This window comes from Poeciliopsis prolifica, unplaced genomic scaffold (assembly GCF_027474105.1).
Source record: "Poeciliopsis prolifica strain line A6 unplaced genomic scaffold, Auburn_PproV2 SCAFFOLD026, whole genome shotgun sequence".
Taxonomy (NCBI): domain Eukaryota; kingdom Metazoa; phylum Chordata; class Actinopteri; order Cyprinodontiformes; family Poeciliidae; genus Poeciliopsis; species Poeciliopsis prolifica.
In genome coordinates this window covers 6,764,595-6,780,964 of record NW_026562401.1, presented here as the reverse complement: position 1 = coordinate 6,780,964, position 16,370 = coordinate 6,764,595, and the positions used below count along the sequence as shown (strand labels likewise).

The 16,370-nt window shown below is 39.4% G+C and overlaps 1 protein-coding gene across 2 annotated transcripts in view; it reads right to left on the bottom strand.

Annotated features, from left to right (window-relative positions):
* Positions 1 to 349: 349 nt before the first annotated feature.
* pou2f2a (POU class 2 homeobox 2a) overlaps positions 350 to 16,370 on the bottom strand; it is a 56,817-nt gene continuing 40,796 nt past the window's right edge. The window contains exons 4-16 of one of the 2 annotated variants that reach the window (XM_055048141.1): positions 14,584 to 14,640; positions 13,774 to 13,893; positions 13,272 to 13,622; positions 12,928 to 13,033; positions 11,434 to 11,525; positions 11,164 to 11,319; positions 10,935 to 11,076; positions 10,712 to 10,860; positions 9,906 to 10,103; positions 9,593 to 9,819; positions 8,144 to 8,212; positions 7,805 to 7,878; positions 350 to 4,403 (exon numbers count right to left, since the gene is read on the bottom strand). In XM_055048141.1, the coding sequence (XP_054904116.1) occupies positions 4,075 to 4,403; positions 7,805 to 7,878; positions 8,144 to 8,212; positions 9,593 to 9,819; positions 9,906 to 10,103; positions 10,712 to 10,860; positions 10,935 to 11,076; positions 11,164 to 11,319; positions 11,434 to 11,525; positions 12,928 to 13,033; positions 13,272 to 13,622; positions 13,774 to 13,893; positions 14,584 to 14,640 (2,070 nt within the window). In that variant the 3' untranslated portion in view covers positions 350 to 4,074. The remainder of the gene's footprint in view (positions 4,404 to 7,804; positions 7,879 to 8,143; positions 8,213 to 9,592; positions 9,820 to 9,905; positions 10,104 to 10,711; positions 10,861 to 10,934; positions 11,077 to 11,163; positions 11,320 to 11,433; positions 11,526 to 12,927; positions 13,034 to 13,271; positions 13,623 to 13,773; positions 13,894 to 14,583; positions 14,641 to 16,370) is intronic. The other variant, XM_055048143.1, reaches the window with a different exon arrangement.

The window sequence follows — 16,370 nt, the reverse complement described above, 5'->3', positions numbered from 1 at the left end:
CCCCACGCGTCAAATAAACCGAGGCCTACGCTGCGAGTACAGCTCTGCATCTTAAAGTGTAGCTCAGATTGCCATCTTTGGGTTCAAAAATTACAAGACATCACTCCTGACCCAACCCACGTCTTCATTTTTAAGCCTCCAATGAACACTTGCATGCAGAAAACGCTCATCTCAGACAAACTGACCCGTTTTCTTTGTCCTCGTGCACAATTTGGTTTGCTTCAGTATTTGGTTTGACGAGTTCAAGATTTGCTGCTCAATTTGGCTTTTGTGTCGTCTATTCCCCCCTCCCACCCCCCGCCAGGACGGGCTAATAAAAATCTGGAAGCTAAATTTTCACAGTATTTTTTTGTTTTTATCGTCAACCACCTGATAAAAATCTCTAGCACGACTACGAAAAAAATAAGGAGCTCTTGTAGTAAGTAAGTAAGCGAGTACGTTATTCCAAATAAGTAATAAGCACTAAAATACAGTACATGAAACGGCATCAAGAGACACAGCAGAGGGGAAAAAGGAATCAGAATCAAAACTAAAAACGTTTGAAATAAAAACAGATTTCAGTTCAGTGAGGTCATTTGCGTTTAGCTCCATCCAGGACCAGAGAGCCGAGCTGGAGAAAGGGAGGCAGAGGGAGGGACCCATTCTTTGTTTTTCTCGTCTTTCCACCTGTCTGTTCATCCCTCCATCAGTGCTACACAGTTTCAGAGCGGGCCGCAGTTCTGCAGGCCGAAAGCTAACAGACGGACAGGCGGATGTCTGCTGGTCCTCCTCCCCTCCTCTCTCCAGCCACATTTGGTTTGGGTTGTTTTTGGTTTGCTTCAGTCATTCCTTGGGTAGAGAGAGTTCGTCGTTTTGGTTTGGGTTCGTTTTTGGTATCCTCTTTAAAAAAAAGTGTGACTACCCTTCGTTGTGTGTCTGTGTGTGTGTGTGTGTGTGTGTGTGTGTGGGGGGGGGGGGTGTTCAGAGTAAAAGATCCGCCCCTAAATAAAGCTTTCAGGTGGAGGAGATTCTCCAGTGGGGCCTTTCAGTGGCAGCATCCTGTTCTCAGCCCCGTCCCTCAGAAATAACCCCCCCATGGGCGCCTCTTTATTGTGTTTATGTCTCGGCTAAGGCTCGAGAAGAACATAATGCTTTGGTATCTATTTGAGGATTAATGGAAGAGTGGGGTGGAAAATGACATGTGAAATGTGACTGATGAAGTGATGATGGAAGCAGACATATACATCGAGACGTACAGATGTCAGGCGGTCTGTGCTGATAGACAACGCAGGGACGAGAGCAAGCTGTGACTAAACTCGGTTTTATTGACTCATTTAGCCTCCAGTCTCAGTGGTTATTCCTTCAAATCTCCCATCACAGCCCCTATTTCATACTTTCAACATCATTTTCAGCGTGCGAAGTTTCCTGGGCATGTTCATTTAGACACGGACTGCCCTGATAACGAGCTCAACAAGTATCAAACACATCAACGATTCTCTCAGTAAATATATTTCTAACGTGGCAGCTGAGATGAAATCCAGATCAGATGTTGTTAAAAAAAACACTCACATAAAAAAACAAGCAGCCCCCCAAAAAATCATAACAAATTAGTCCGTAATAAAGTTATCTGTAGTAAAGTGGAATCTGATCTGTATTGAGAAAGTTTATATAAGTGTAAATAAATATTGGTTAGTCCATTAAAAGTGACCCATTGTGCTTCCTTCAACAGTTGAGGATTCTTCTATTTTTCTGTATGAATCATGTTTATTTCATTTTTTTGCACAAAATTATTCTTAGATAATGAGAATTTTTGAGCTGTTTTAAAACAGCTCAAAATAGCTGTCTTTAGATCCAAATAGGTTGCTGCTGGCCCTTTAACTCATGTTCACATTCACATGTGAAAACGGCTGCAAACAGATGCATAACTATGCACCTGTACGTCTTTGAGAAGCAGTAGTAGAGCCTCCTGGCCATTCAACAGCAATGCAGCAAGTGGGCTCTGAATAGTTGGCCTACAACAAAACACTTGTCTTTTCCAGTAGCCATTGTACAGCACATACAGTGGCAAACTTGCTTGGGTTGCCAGGTAATGGGAATGGTGTTGCTAGGTAACAGCAATGTGCCTGTTGATTGTGCATTAACAATCAGGAGGTTATTTTCCAAAAACATTAAGTTATTGCCCAAAATACAGCTGACTGTTTATTTTAAAGCTGCTTTTAGAAGCAGTTGAGAACCGAATGGAAGAATAAAATGTGCAAAATGTGAATTTTGCATAATAAGAAGCATGACACTTGTGTGTCATGCTCTTCTTAAGTGTCATGCTTAAGAAGAGCATGACACTTATTTGCAAAGAGCTTTCTGAAAACCTTATTGTTGTAAATCGAAGGGATGCCGTTGGTTGCTCACATGTTTCTAAGGTTCTGAATATTCCAGAGAGCTAAAGTTGAGTTAAGTAGAACATCATTTCACCATAAACCAGTGAAATGAGGGGGAGACCAGGTGGTCCTGCCAGTAAGTCTGATAACTGAGTTTAATGGATAGTCAGAAAAGTTTCTCAGGAAAAAATTAAAGCCTCCAAGGACTTTAGAAAGACTTGGACTTAACCTCTATTAGGATACAATAAAACAAAATTTATTTCAGCTGCCATTACCAAAAAATACTTTTGTGGCTCAGTTTTTAATACATTTTATCATTTTTTTTTTACATATAAATTCATTTATGGACTAACTTATTAGGATCCCTCATTTTCTTTTTACTGAGAAAGAAACAGCATTTAACACTTTCATCTTAAAGAGTGAGGGTCGGGCAGTCTCTATAAGCGCTTAAACATGTCAACCTCTTCCTAATGAATGAATTCGCACTGTAAGTTACAACAAAGTGAGCCACCTGGATCTGCGAGCTAGCGGCACTTAGTGAGGACTGGATCACTTTTGCCATCCGTCCTGCTGCAGGACGAGTCGCGTTTCAAACAAAATACATGGCAATGATGATACAGACGAAGATGATGGCAATGATAATGATGAGAGCTAAAACTACAGTAGCACACAACAATAAATAGGAGCTGAAATGTGTAACAGCACTAATAAATAGTAAAAAAAACAAAAAAACAAATGTTAAACTGTACTTAGAAAATAACGTGTTAAAAAGTTGGACTTTAGAAAACGAATGCAATTTTACGCTCTTCTAGCAGACACTCACACACATGATGCAAAAAGTAACACTATTTTACAAAATTATAAAAAGAAAATCAGTGAGAGACACATGAAGTGAGAGAGAATGAGTCAGTGACAGGATGAGCTGGTTCTTCATGTTTCGTATGCTTGTGTGTTTGCTTGTTGCAGTAGCTGTAGAGTCCTGGTCCTGGATAGCTTCAGTATTTACACGTCCTTTGAATAAAGCTTTTCTCTCCGTATTTTTGGTATTTGTGATTTTGGTTTGGTTGTCGTTTTTTTTTTTTTTGTTTGTTTGTTTGTTTTGTTTTTTTTTTGTCTCATTGTGTCTCCACCTCCTCCTCAGGTAAAATTTTTGGTTTAAACGTATCCTCCTCGCATCGCCTCTTCATCTTTCAGACCCGCAGCTTTTTGGAAAATGATATTGAAAAAAAAAAAAAAAAGGATAGTTCTCCTCTTTGTTTCTTTGTCCGCGCTGCCATTCCTTCTTGTCATATAGTCAAAGTTATCTTTTTGTCATTTTTGGTTTATGCACTCGGACGTGCCGTCTCTTCCATCTCTTTGTTGCAGAGTCATTGGTTTGTTTTCTTTCAGAGAGACGTGCCACGTCGCACGTTTTAGAGAAAAATGTCCATTGCTGTCTCAGTTTCATCCTACTGGATACATAAAGATTTTTGGTTTCAATCTTTCTCCTCCTTTTCCCTTCTCTTACTTCTTTCCCTCCTTCTCTCCTCTTTCATTCTGTGTATTTTTGGCATCGAAAGACTTGGAGAGAAAGACGGAGAGAGATGCCGGGAAAAACAAAAACAAAACAAGAACAAAAACGGAAGAAGAGCACAAGAGAGAGAAAGAGATAGCTTTGGTGTGAAAGGCGAGGTTCTTGTTTAATCCTTTCTGCTCCTCTCTGATTGACCCCCTGGTGTGGTCACTCGATCTTGGGCCCCCCCAGGGAGGACGGGCTGTGTGCCATTTCACTGGAGGAGCAGGAGGAGGCAGGGCTGGAGCAGGGGGAAGGGGAGCAGGGCGTGGGGCTGATGCTGCTGGCCGAGGGGAAGTGTGAGGGCTGGGAAACTTTGGCTATGGCGGCGCTGACCAGTCCAGCGCCGGGGTTCTGACCCATGTGAAGGAGGGTCGGGTGGTTGAGGAAGAGGGAGGAGGGAAGCCCGCCTCCTTGACCCCCAGACGACCCAAGCATCACCTTGCTGCCGCCCTCAAGAGTGGAAAGAGGCAGCTGGCCACCACTGGCTGCTAGGGCTGGGGACAGAAAAGGAGATGCAGGAATTAAAAACTTAAATTCTTTTACTTTTTTATTATCGTCATGTCAACATGGTTGTCATTTGATCCTGTAGTTTACACACTGAAAACAACAACTGGTGGTCCACCTTAAATATATGAATATATTTTAATTTATTTTTAAAACTATATAAAAATATATTTTTAAATAAATGTCAATATATTTTAATACATTATAATATATTAAATGTATTTAATATAACCTAATATTAAATACATGTAATATTATATAACTATATTACTATGAAACGTATTTATTAATATATATTTAAAGAATATATACAAATGCATTTTTAATATATTAAAAGATATAAAGTTACTTAAGTATGTAATCAAATCAGTTTTATTTAAATAAAGTTTAATAAGCTGCTGCGTTAAGCAAATGTAGATAAAGTAAGTTTGACAAACTTAAATGTGCCAAATTAACACATTTGTATTCAATTGGAGCTCCATTTTCTTTTTTTCAATGCAGTTCATCCCTGTTATCTACTTTATCAAAGTCAAGGTTGTTTTTTTCTCTTTTAATTTAAATGTTCATCTTTCATTCTGAAATATCTAAGCTGTTACTTTTCTTGCAATGATCAACACAGTCCCCCATATTTAGACTCCTTAAAAACTGTTGATAAGGAGCAGAATCTGCTCCATCTAGTTTGCGCATTTGTACCACTTGCTGTTTCATATTAATTAGTTGATTCTTGTTTGTAATTTTGCTCATGGTGGGTGGAAGATAAAAATCAGAGAAAGTGATTCATTGACATATTTTAGCATATGACCCCAAGATGAGTCACTGACTTTCCGTGTAAAGAAACCTTAAATAATATCAAAAGAAAAGTCAAGTCTTAGATAATATAGATAATGCAGAGCGCTCTGTCGGTCATAAATCGTGTGTCACACAGTATATGATAAATAACGTCAAAACGGTGACAACATCCTAATGCGGAAAAGTTTGCACTAAAGAACACCGAATGAACATCATGTGGAAATACCGAAGCAGCATCTAAAGACATCAGTCAGGAGCAAATTTGGGAGCAAATGGGTTGAAACAAACCCATTTCATCGCAGCTTAATGACACCAAAGTCAAAGTTTAGGACTGGCCATCACAAAACCCTGATCTCAGTCAGATAGGAAATCTACAGAAGAGGCGGCCTGTGAACCTGACTCAGTTGCACCTGTTCTGTCAGGAGGAATGAGCGAAACTTTCAGCAAGCCACTGTGAGAAACTTGAGCAAGGAAACCCAAGATATTTCACCTAAGTCTTAAAGTTGAAAGGAAATCCTGTTAACTACCCAGATGTGCAAACCTCTGGATTTGAAAACAATTAAAATAAACACATGCATGTTTATTTGTTTGTTATTCTGGCAGTAAGAAAAATGAAATTAAGGTTCTCCATAATCAGACTAAGTCTGGCATAAAATCTGACTTAATATCAGATGAGAATAAAAAGGCAATGCATGTAATAAAATGCTTAACTAAATATATAGTTTCAAGATTCAAGCTCCCACTAAAGTCCACGAAAACATCAAAACTTCTATTTCATTGAAGAAAGGCACATTTTGGTGGCTGGATGATTGTTTTTTTTTATAGTTTCTTGACATTAAATCAAATACACTCATATTTATATGATTCCTAAACAGAAAACTAGCTTCTCAAACAGATGGTCTCCTGACTCAAAGAGCGAAATACTGACGTTAAAATGATTAAAAACCCCCAAAAAACAGACGAAAAGGGTAAAGATGAGCAAAATCAGCATCTGACAAACAAAAACACGAGCCCACACATTAGCGTAAGCACAGTGACACACAAGCACACACACACGCTGGGATGGATTAATGGCTGTAGATGGCGACGTCTGATGAAAAATAAGCTATTTATTTCCTAAGGAGCACGCTCTCTGTCTCAGCTGTTTCACACTGTTGATGAGCAAACACACTCGGCTGCCTATTCATCCGTGTCTCCAGTCGGTAGTCAACCAGAGCGCCTTGATTCACCCACTGTGTGTAACTTTATTAGTCATCATCGCACTTCTGTTTTTGATGAGGCCCCCTGCCCCCTCCGTCAGGCTCTCTCTCACCCCGTGGAGGTGATTAAAACCGATCGGTGTCAAACTGACGCTGGCTCTTCAGAGGTGGGGGGTCATTGGTAGGGGGAGAAACCTGGAGTTTGTTTTAAGGCTTTTCTCGCGCTGCTCTCAAGTGTAGGAAGGTGAATAACGGTGCGTGTTGTGTTCTGCGTGTGCATGTGAGTTTCAAGGTTCACATCTGTGTGGGAGTGAGCGAGACTGTAACTGCTTAAGCGGAGGAAAATCTGCGAACATGCGTTTATTTACAGTGCCCTGTCAAACATTTCCACATCTTGTCACATGACGACCACAGCCAGAAGACAATATGTGGTTTTACAAACATTGCAAATAGAAGTATGGATCTGTTTACAGAGCGCTTCCAGTTATCTTAAGAAGTCGCCTGTTTAGATGATTAGTGTAGTGTTGAAACAAAATCCTGAGCCGAGCATTTAAAGACACAGCTGAGGCCATTATCTGATGGTGAAGAGAAACCTATCAACCCACTGAAACTGACATGGGGAAAGAAGCATTAATCTCTCACACAAGAGACCCATGTCAGCTTCAGAGGGGCTGCATAGATCCACAGTTAAAATAGGAGAACTTCTTCATGAGAAACCTATTACTCATTCACTTATTCATTAGGGTACGAAAGAAAGTCATTGCTGAAAGAAAGCCATGAAAAGTCCCGTTGTTTCATGCCACAGGGTCTGACCCGGTATGTGTACAGAATGGTAAGCTGCCATCTCTATTGTGAATTAAAGCGGTGGCAGCATCATGCTGAGCAGGGTCAAGGAATTAAAGAGAAAAAAGATGGACCTACATAGAGACTGCAGAACACGAAAGACTTGGGCCAGAGAAATGGCCTAGTCAAAGTCCAGATCATATACAACTGAGTATCTGTTGAACGTATCTAACTCTATTTTCCCACAAAATCAGGACTGATATTTCAATCTCTAAATGTATGAAGCTGATAGAGATGTACATTAAAATGCACAAGTTTTGAGTCATGGAGGCTGGGTACAAATGCACACCACACTTTTCAGATTTTATTTGCAAAACCCCTTTTAACACAAGTTGTCACTGTATGCACCAACACTGTTGCGTTTTTATTGGTCCATTGCATAAATGGAAATGAACAAATATAGGTATTATCTCAAGGCACTGCATTTTAAAAAAAATATTGTTTCACAACAATTTTAACATTTTTAGGATCAAGTGTTTATTAGCCGCTAAACCGTTATTTTTCCTTCATTAATTATTAAATGCCTGTGCCTCCATTTCTCTGCTTTTACAAACACACACCTTGGATAGTGGCCAGGGGATTGTTACCGAGGAGGGCTTGGTTCATCCCCGTGTTAACTCCCATCACAGTGTTCCTGTTGCGGCACACGCGTGTGCATGCATGTTCACAAACACAGACAGGCAGAGGAGAAGAGGTGAGGAGAAAAAAGCAAGTTCAGCAGCAAGAAAGGCAAAGGATAAACTCATCCATCTAGACAGACCTCTGTCTGAGGAAGGCTCAGAAAAAGCAAGAAGGAAAAAGTTCAAAGCTCTAAATATCTATTCATTTGTTGCAGTTAATTCACACAAAGCTAAGGTATACAACCTTGTTTTAAGAGTGATATGTGCAGCCCGTCTCACCTCAAGTTTGCAGCAAAGTCAGTGATGTAGTTGGACATTTCACCGTTCTTTTTACCCATACGCCACAAGCTGTGAACACAACACACAGACACACACAGGATTAGATTTTATCACTGCAAGGAGGAAGTTGAAGTATAAAGTGGAATGGTTGATTATGAATGTATGCATTTGTGCTGGGTGTCAAGAATTTAAATACAAACTGCAGGTAAGCGCTGCATGCTGCTGTGCATTATAAATTGGAATTATATTTATGAAAATGTGTGGTAATGTGAAGCAGCACTGTGGGTTTAATTTGCCTAAATTGAATGACTTGTGATGGGAAGTGTGCAAAAAGAAACAGTGATTAACAATGCATTAAATAATTTTGTGTTTTTGATTTTTGCTATGAAACATCAGATAAATACTTTTTTTATATGTTACAATTATTCTTGCTACATATTTTTATTTGGTATTATAAAAGTAAAACAAAAGAAATTATTTTTACGTTGTTGTACTTGATTATCCTAAATAGTCAAATCCAATTAGAAGTTAATTTCAGTGGCTAAAACAATTAGAAACATTTTCCTAAAAGTACTACTCAAATGTGCAATTTTTTGTTTTTGTTGTTTTGCAAAAGTAAAATTTCCACCAGATGTAGTTAATCCTGCAATCTAACAGAGGAGGCATTTAATTAAAGTATTGTGGCAGAGCCAGTCCAAAGTGCAAGCAAACCAAGCAGCTGCTCAGGGCTCCAGGACAGCAGGGGGCCCCCAAGAGCCTCTGACTTATTGGAATACAGAGGTTAAATTTAATATGTTGTTTCATGAGCTAAATCTATATTGAAAAATTGTATTATGAAAATGGAAAAGAATTTTGAAAAATATTTTTCATTAAAATTTTATATTTTAATTTAAAATTGAAATGGTCAAAAAAAATCCAGACCATAAAATTTGTTTTCAGAAGCTGCACATTATTCACCTGCTAAGTGAAAAAAAAAGACACAAACAAACAAATATTAAATAAATAAATATCATAATAAATATTAGATGATTTGACCATTGGTTCTAAGAAAATGTCACTATTTGTCCCAGAACTTCACTTTGAAAGATGGACCATCCTGCCATAAACTGCAGGGTCCAGAATAAAAGCTTGGGTAGGTTTGGGTCTCATGTCAAATAGGTAACAAGGTCGGCATTCTGCTGGCTTAGAAATATTAGACAAGTTTAACATTTGAAAATGCAGATGTGTCTTCTCAAACCAGTTATTGAACACTCTACTTCTACTTACTGAAGAAAAGTTTTTTATCCACTACTGGAAAATCTCCTTACTGGTTTTCTTGCCAGGCTCAATCAGATTGTAAGTTTTTACTGCTCTAAATGGCGTGGTGCCTTCATTCAAACATTCTTCTCTTGGGGCCCCAGACAGTTTTGCGCCGGCCCTGCATTCTGTGAACGTCTCCGGGTTTCTTACCCTGTGTTTAGGTTGAGTGTACTGTGGCTGGGAGTGGCAGGGCTGGCTGTGCTGCGGGGAGGAGGTGGAGGAGTCGCTGGGGAGGGTGTGGAGCTCAGAGGGGGGTGGGCTGAGGTGAGAGAGGGGTGAGTGGAAGTGAGGCTGGAGGATAGGGGGCAAATGGAGGACATGGTGGTCACCGTTGTGCTGCTGAGACTGGTCACGGCCTGCGACAGCTGGCTGGACATCTGGTCAGAAAAAGACAAAACGGCACCGATAAGACGCCGCGAGACGTCAACAGTCTCCAAACGGAGACACGTCGTCTGATATTCACCATGTGAGGGCTGTAGCAGGGCGGCTTGTGCGTTTGTGGGGCAGTGGGGGGCTGGCTGGGCAGCGGAGGGGTGGCACTGGTCGGGTTGATGCGCTTCTCTTTCTGCCGGCGGTTGCAGAACCAAACCCGGATCACCTCCTTCTCCATGTTCAGCTGCTCCGCGATCAGCAAGATCTCCTCCGAGGTAGGCTTCTGGTTCTGAATGGAAAAATGAGTCTGCATTGTTTCAACTGTGTTGACGAAGCCAGGGTCATAAAAACTAGAACCAAAATGTTATCAGCTGTAATGTAGAAATAAAAACCTGCTAGTGTTTGCACAGAAACACAGCTAGCTACTGAAGGAACATAGAAAAGTTCATAGATAAAAGTCAAATGAACCCTTTGTTAAAAACAAGCAAACAAACAAAAAACAAACAAACAAACAAATGATGCCAGATACAATGAGATGTAAAACTGCCACAACCAGAACTTTAAAAGCCTACAAGACGACAAAATAATTGCTGTTTTTATGTGTTTACTAAAAAGATTTTGTAATTTCCTATCCTGGATCATCAAATCAGCAAACATTACAATCGTTACGTTTCAGTGATGTAAAATACGTAGATAATTGAACAGAAGCTATATTAATAAACAGAATAAAAAAATTTGAATCTTATTTTATAATTATTAGTAATTATAGTAGTAACAAATAAATAAATACAAACATACAAACTTTAAAAACTACATAACAGCTTTCAATAATAATAATAATAGTTATTATTATTATTATTATTATTATTATTATTATTATAAAGACTAATATCTTACCGTCAGGAATGAACGCTCCAGGGCCACTCGTACATTCGTCTCAATGCTGGTTCTCTTCTTTCTCCTGCGACCAGGAACGCCGTCGAAGCCCAGAGACGGAGAGGACAGGGAGCTGGGACTGGGCAAGGTGCTGTCTATGGACATGGTCTCTGCAGGGCAAAACCCAAAGTTAGTCCTCAGTCAAAAGAAGTGACATTGTAAATATATTTTAATAAGATCTCACCTGCATCATTGAGCCACTTTTCCAGCAGTGGCTTCAGCTTGCACATGTTCTTAAAGCTCAGGTTGAGCGCCTCGAAGCGAGAGATGGTGGTCTGGCTGAAGTCGTTGCCGTACAGCTTCCCCATGGCCAGGCCGACGTCCCCCTGGTGGCAGGTGAAAGATAACAGTTTGAGACAAGTCAAAGCAGACAGAGATGCTTCAATGCTGACGCTACATCTGGCTCTGCTCACCTGTGTGAAGCCCAGCTTGATGCGTCTCTGCTTGAAGGTGCGGGCAAACTGTTCCAGCTCCTCCAGGTCGCTGGGCTCCTCGGGGTGAGAGGTCACAGAGGGCACCGTAGTCATGCCTCCTCCTCCGCCCACATCTATGCTCTTATCTCGCTGCACCTGACAGGACATGAGATGAATGAAAGTGAAAATGAGAAAGGAAGTGCTTTTTTTTCTCACCATGCTTGTTGAGGGAGTGGGTTTGTCTTTTCCACTGAGTAAAAAGTTTCCTACCTGTGACTGGAGTCCCATTCTAGTTGGAGCAGACAGGAGGCTCCCTTGGTTTTGCTGAGGTAGCGGAATGAGATTTGGTGTCGACAGGAGTCCTGATCAACAAGAACGCACAAGAAATTATGCATAAGTCAAAAAGAAGGAGACTTTGTCTGCATCAGCAGCCATCGAACCCTTTCACACACCGACCCGTTAAAATAAAAAAAACATCAATGTAGAACAACACAAAGCAGGATGTGTTTGGAACCTGAAAGAAAAATAACCCAAGGTTCTCCACATTATTTTACTATAGGAAATATTTTAAATAGGAGCTATTATTATTCACATTTTGCATGTTTTTGTTCTTACATTTGGGTTTTTGCTGCTTTTTGTTTTTTTTTAAATAGCCCAAGCGCCTGAAAAACCTACACAGTGGAGTTTTTGTCAATAAGTTTATTTTTTTGGTGTCTGAAAAATTTGTCATTTCAAAAACCAGCGAAAAGTAAAGTTACAAATCAGTAGACACTGGTTCTTGCCTTGCAACCCAAGTGAATCTCCAGCACATTTGGTCAGCTGGTTTTACTGCGGTATGGGGCGTACAAAGACTACTGGAAATGACGTGTTTTTTGTTGTTGTTGTTGACTTACCATCCTTAAACCACTTGCTACATTCTTGCTGGTTGTGCAGGAGGCTTTACTTCTGCTTTTCAAAGATGTACAGGCGTATAATTGTGCATCTGTTGCAGCCATTTTCATGTGCGAGTGTAAACTTTGACCAGCTTATTTAGATTTAAAGTGTACAACAATTCTGTCTGAAAAGATCAATCTAAAATATTGATAATATGAATACCAAGTCATTATCTGTATCAGATTAATACTTTAGTTTCAGATTTACTCTTGTTTTTTATTTTCTATTTTTGTATTGTAGTTTCTCAACTCTGCCTCAAAATAAATTTTGTTTTGATTTGGTTTCAAATAGTAATATTTTGCACTTTGTTCTATTTACGAGAATTACACCCAAATCATGTCAATATGTTATTTAATGACTTTGTAGACATCTTTAAACTTTGTCCAAATATTTGAAAAAATAATAATAAAACAAACAAACAAACAAACAACAAAAAACACATTATGTTCAGATGTTTGATGACATATCAAATGTAAATAAAATGTATTTTATCAGTATTGATATAGCCCCTGGCATTGGATCCAAAATATGCAATAATTTGGTATCTGCTCTTGTCCTAGGGCTTTCAAAGTGCAGCTGCATTATATATACAATTAGAGTGACAGTTATTTGTAAATAATATTAGAATAAAAATCCAACTTTCAAAATCTCCATTTTTCTTGGTTTTATTTGTAAAAATAAATTTAACTGTGTATTCCAATTCTTTAACTTCACAATTATGTCCGCTTTGTGTCGGTCCATCACATGACATCCTCTAATGTGACATAATGAGAAAAGGGCATCAATACTTTTATAAAACACTGCATGAATCAAAACGTCTGGCTCTCCCACCTTGCTGGCTCTGCTGTGCCTGCGGGAGGAGAAACTGGGCTGGAGACGGAAGTGGGTGACCGGGAACCAACACCAGCTGCTGAAGCTGCAGCAGCTGCTGAATGTCCTGTTCAACAGAGAAACAAGATCAGAACTGTTAGCAAGATGGAATTGACTCATATTTGCAAAAAAAGGATTTCACAATGGAAAGGCGTGTGAATATATGATTTGTTCTCATTTGAAAAAGGGAGTGGGTCTGGATGTGGAGAAGAATGATAAGAACAAACGGGTGAATCAGGATGAGTTGTTTGACTGACTGAAGGCCCCTCTCTGATCAGGAAATGTCCGGGACTGGCGGTCAGTACCTGGGCTGTGAGCTGGATTGGCTGGGAGAGAGTGAGCTGAGGCGGAGGAGGTGGGACAGGGACACTTTGGGTATTTTTGTCCTGTGTGCTCTGTCCCTGTCCCTGGGACTGAGCCTGTTGCCCTGTCTGTCCTGTGTGCTGCTGCTGCTGCTGTTGCTGCTGCTGCTGCTGCTGCTGCTGGACTTGCTGATTTGCTGCTGCAGCTGCCTGAGCTTGCTGATTGGCTTGAGCGGCAGCATGGGCAGCATGAGCTGCATGGGCTGCATTGGACTGCTGCACGGCGGCAGCAAGGAGCTGCGCCTGAGCCTGCTGCAGCAGCAGCTGTTGCTGCGCTGGCAATAAAGCTGTCAGCTGCAGAAAGAAAGAGGCAGGTACAGATGAGGAAAAGAGCAAGAAGTTAGGACGAAGAAGGGAAACAAAGTGTTCAAAAAGCAGCACGAATAGAAGCAAGCGGGGTAAAGGCATAGCAGCGCGCACGGATGTGCGTATTTGTTAGTCTTACCCCTGCTAGCTGTGAGCCAGTCAGCATGAGCTGAGTGTGCTGCAGGGCTGTCTGGGAAGGAGTCGGGCCGTGAGATGGAGGAAGGCCAGGAGACATTTCTGGGCACTCATCCATCTTATTCTGGTATAAAAACAAAGATCATATGGGGACAAATGTAGAAGAAAATCTACAAGAATAAAAATAGTTGGTGGTGATATCTAAACAGTGAAATAAAATGGTTAAATGTAGAGGCTACTTAGGACTGAGATTAAATTTAAAGTTTTAGGACAAAAGGTTAATCATCTACTGATCCGGATTCAGAGTGAGGTGAGTTTGCTTTCTCTGAGTCAGTTAAAGTGTTATCATTTAACCATCGTTGAACTGTGTTTCCAGTCTGTGTTTGCTCAGCACAAAGGGATGATATTTTTTTCCCAGGCTGAGGCATGTTTGGACTGGAAAACCAAGCTCTTTCCAGTGTACTAATTTGCATATCTCTCGTGGTATGAAAATGAAGATTAATAACTTGGTGAAATGAGACTTACTTAATTTATCACTGGGCTTAGTGACAGCAGAGGGTCTTAATGCGCTTTTTTTTGTGAATTTGTTTACCCCGAAGAGGGGGCGGAGAGCGGACACATTGTCAGCCTGACCGTCCGATGCAACAAAAGAGCAATTCAGAGCTTAGAAATAAGCACAAAGCTTCAGCACCCATACTGCCAATAAGTCTACAGCGTGACGCTGGGATACAAAAGATGCACAAACTCTGAAGCAGAATCACGCAGAGACATGCAGGGGCGGCTCTCTAACACTGAAACACAACAGTTCGCTCACCTTGCTGCTGTTCATGTTTGGTGACAGAGGAAAGGGGCTGACTTTCATCGCCTGAACCTTGGAGAAATTAGTCAAACACTGAATTACATAAACAACCTGAACAATGAATGTTGATATAATGAACTGATATCCATGTGCTTTTCTGACCAAATGAAGAAATAAGTTTAGGGATGTTTCTTGGGGACATTTTCCTAAACGTTTTCTGTCTTGCTTTAAAGCAAAATCTCAGCATGCACACTTTATAAAACAACTACATTTTATTTCAGTCCAAATTATCCTCTCACAATGTATTAAATTTTAAAACCTCACCCTTAGTACCTTTATGATTAGGGGAAACCACAAGAAGAAATTAACATTTGTATCTAAATTGTTTGTGCCACAATTATTAAAAATACCCTATGAAATGACAGTAACTCAAAAATTTTCTTTTAATTTTTAAAGTATCTAATAACGTTTTATTAGTAATAAGTAGCTACTTATATCCCTGAGGTAAACATATGCTATTTATCAAACGTACAAAGGAAGGGGGAAAATGCCATTTAAAAGAAGCAGGTTGATGTTGATCTTCCTAAGAATAGAAAGGACTTATCTTGCTTAATGTTGCCCATAATTGTGTATAGTCAGAGAAAAAAACTTTAAAAACACTGAAAAGTAACAAACACAACTAAAATCTTTCTTCTCCTCATGCAGGTAAAGAGCGCAGAAACAAAATCTATACCAAGTTTCCAAACGGTCATTAAATGCTTGCTGCATGCCAACTTGTTGCTTTGAAAGCATGAAAGGAAAACGTTTCCCCCCCCTGAATCACAAACACAAACACATAAGACTGAAAAGACTGAGTTTAAACTTTTTAGTGACTATCATTTCTGCCTGCTGTGAAATACAGTAGAGGACCTGTAATGCTGAGGGGCTGTTTTTCTTCCAAACAGCTGATTCTTTGATCTGAATATACAGTTTAGATAAAAATCTAGTTTTCTAATAAACTAGTAATGGGTCATTATTTGAATTTTTGACAGGTACCAAAACCAAAACCGGAACCAAAACAAGTCTCTTCTCAGATCCCAAACTAAACCTTGTAGAAAAGAATTAGGAGAAGCTCAAGAAAAAATATTCAGGACTCTGGATGATCAAAAAGTGTTTTTATTTAAAATTTCACATTTTTATTTAAAAAGGAAGAAAAGAAAGCACTTTTTTTGTTGCACATGCTTACAATAAACTATTTTTAATTAAAAAAAAGATGTAAGATTTTGCTTTGCAATGTTTTATAAACTATTGCAGATTCAAAACAAAAAGAGTTTCATATATTTCCCTTATTGAAAAAAAAAAGAAATTCTACATTTTTAAGTAGATTATTAAAATGTTTAATTTATCCTCAGGAGCAAGAGCAGGACATGGATCACTCTTTATTCAAAAGTTTAATGAATGGATTTGACCAAAGTTTGTTTTTGAGTAAAATTCTCTGAATATTTTTGGTCCCTTTTTACTTTAAAACACAACGATGAGAAAGCTCTTTGTGTTTTATGAAATATTTTCTTTAATTAATATTTTTTATTATTTATCAGTGAATTGATCATATTAAAAGACTAAAAACGTGACAAAATTTACACCATTCTCAGTTTGGATTGTGAAATTTTGTTGAAGAGCCATTTCACTAGCAAATGAGATTCTACAAAGTCTTAATTATTGTTCACATAATTTCAAATAAAAACAATGATTTCTTGTTTCCACTGAGGAAAGTATTAAAATGAAAAGTTTGATTAGAAGAGCTACAGGAACAAAAGAGACAC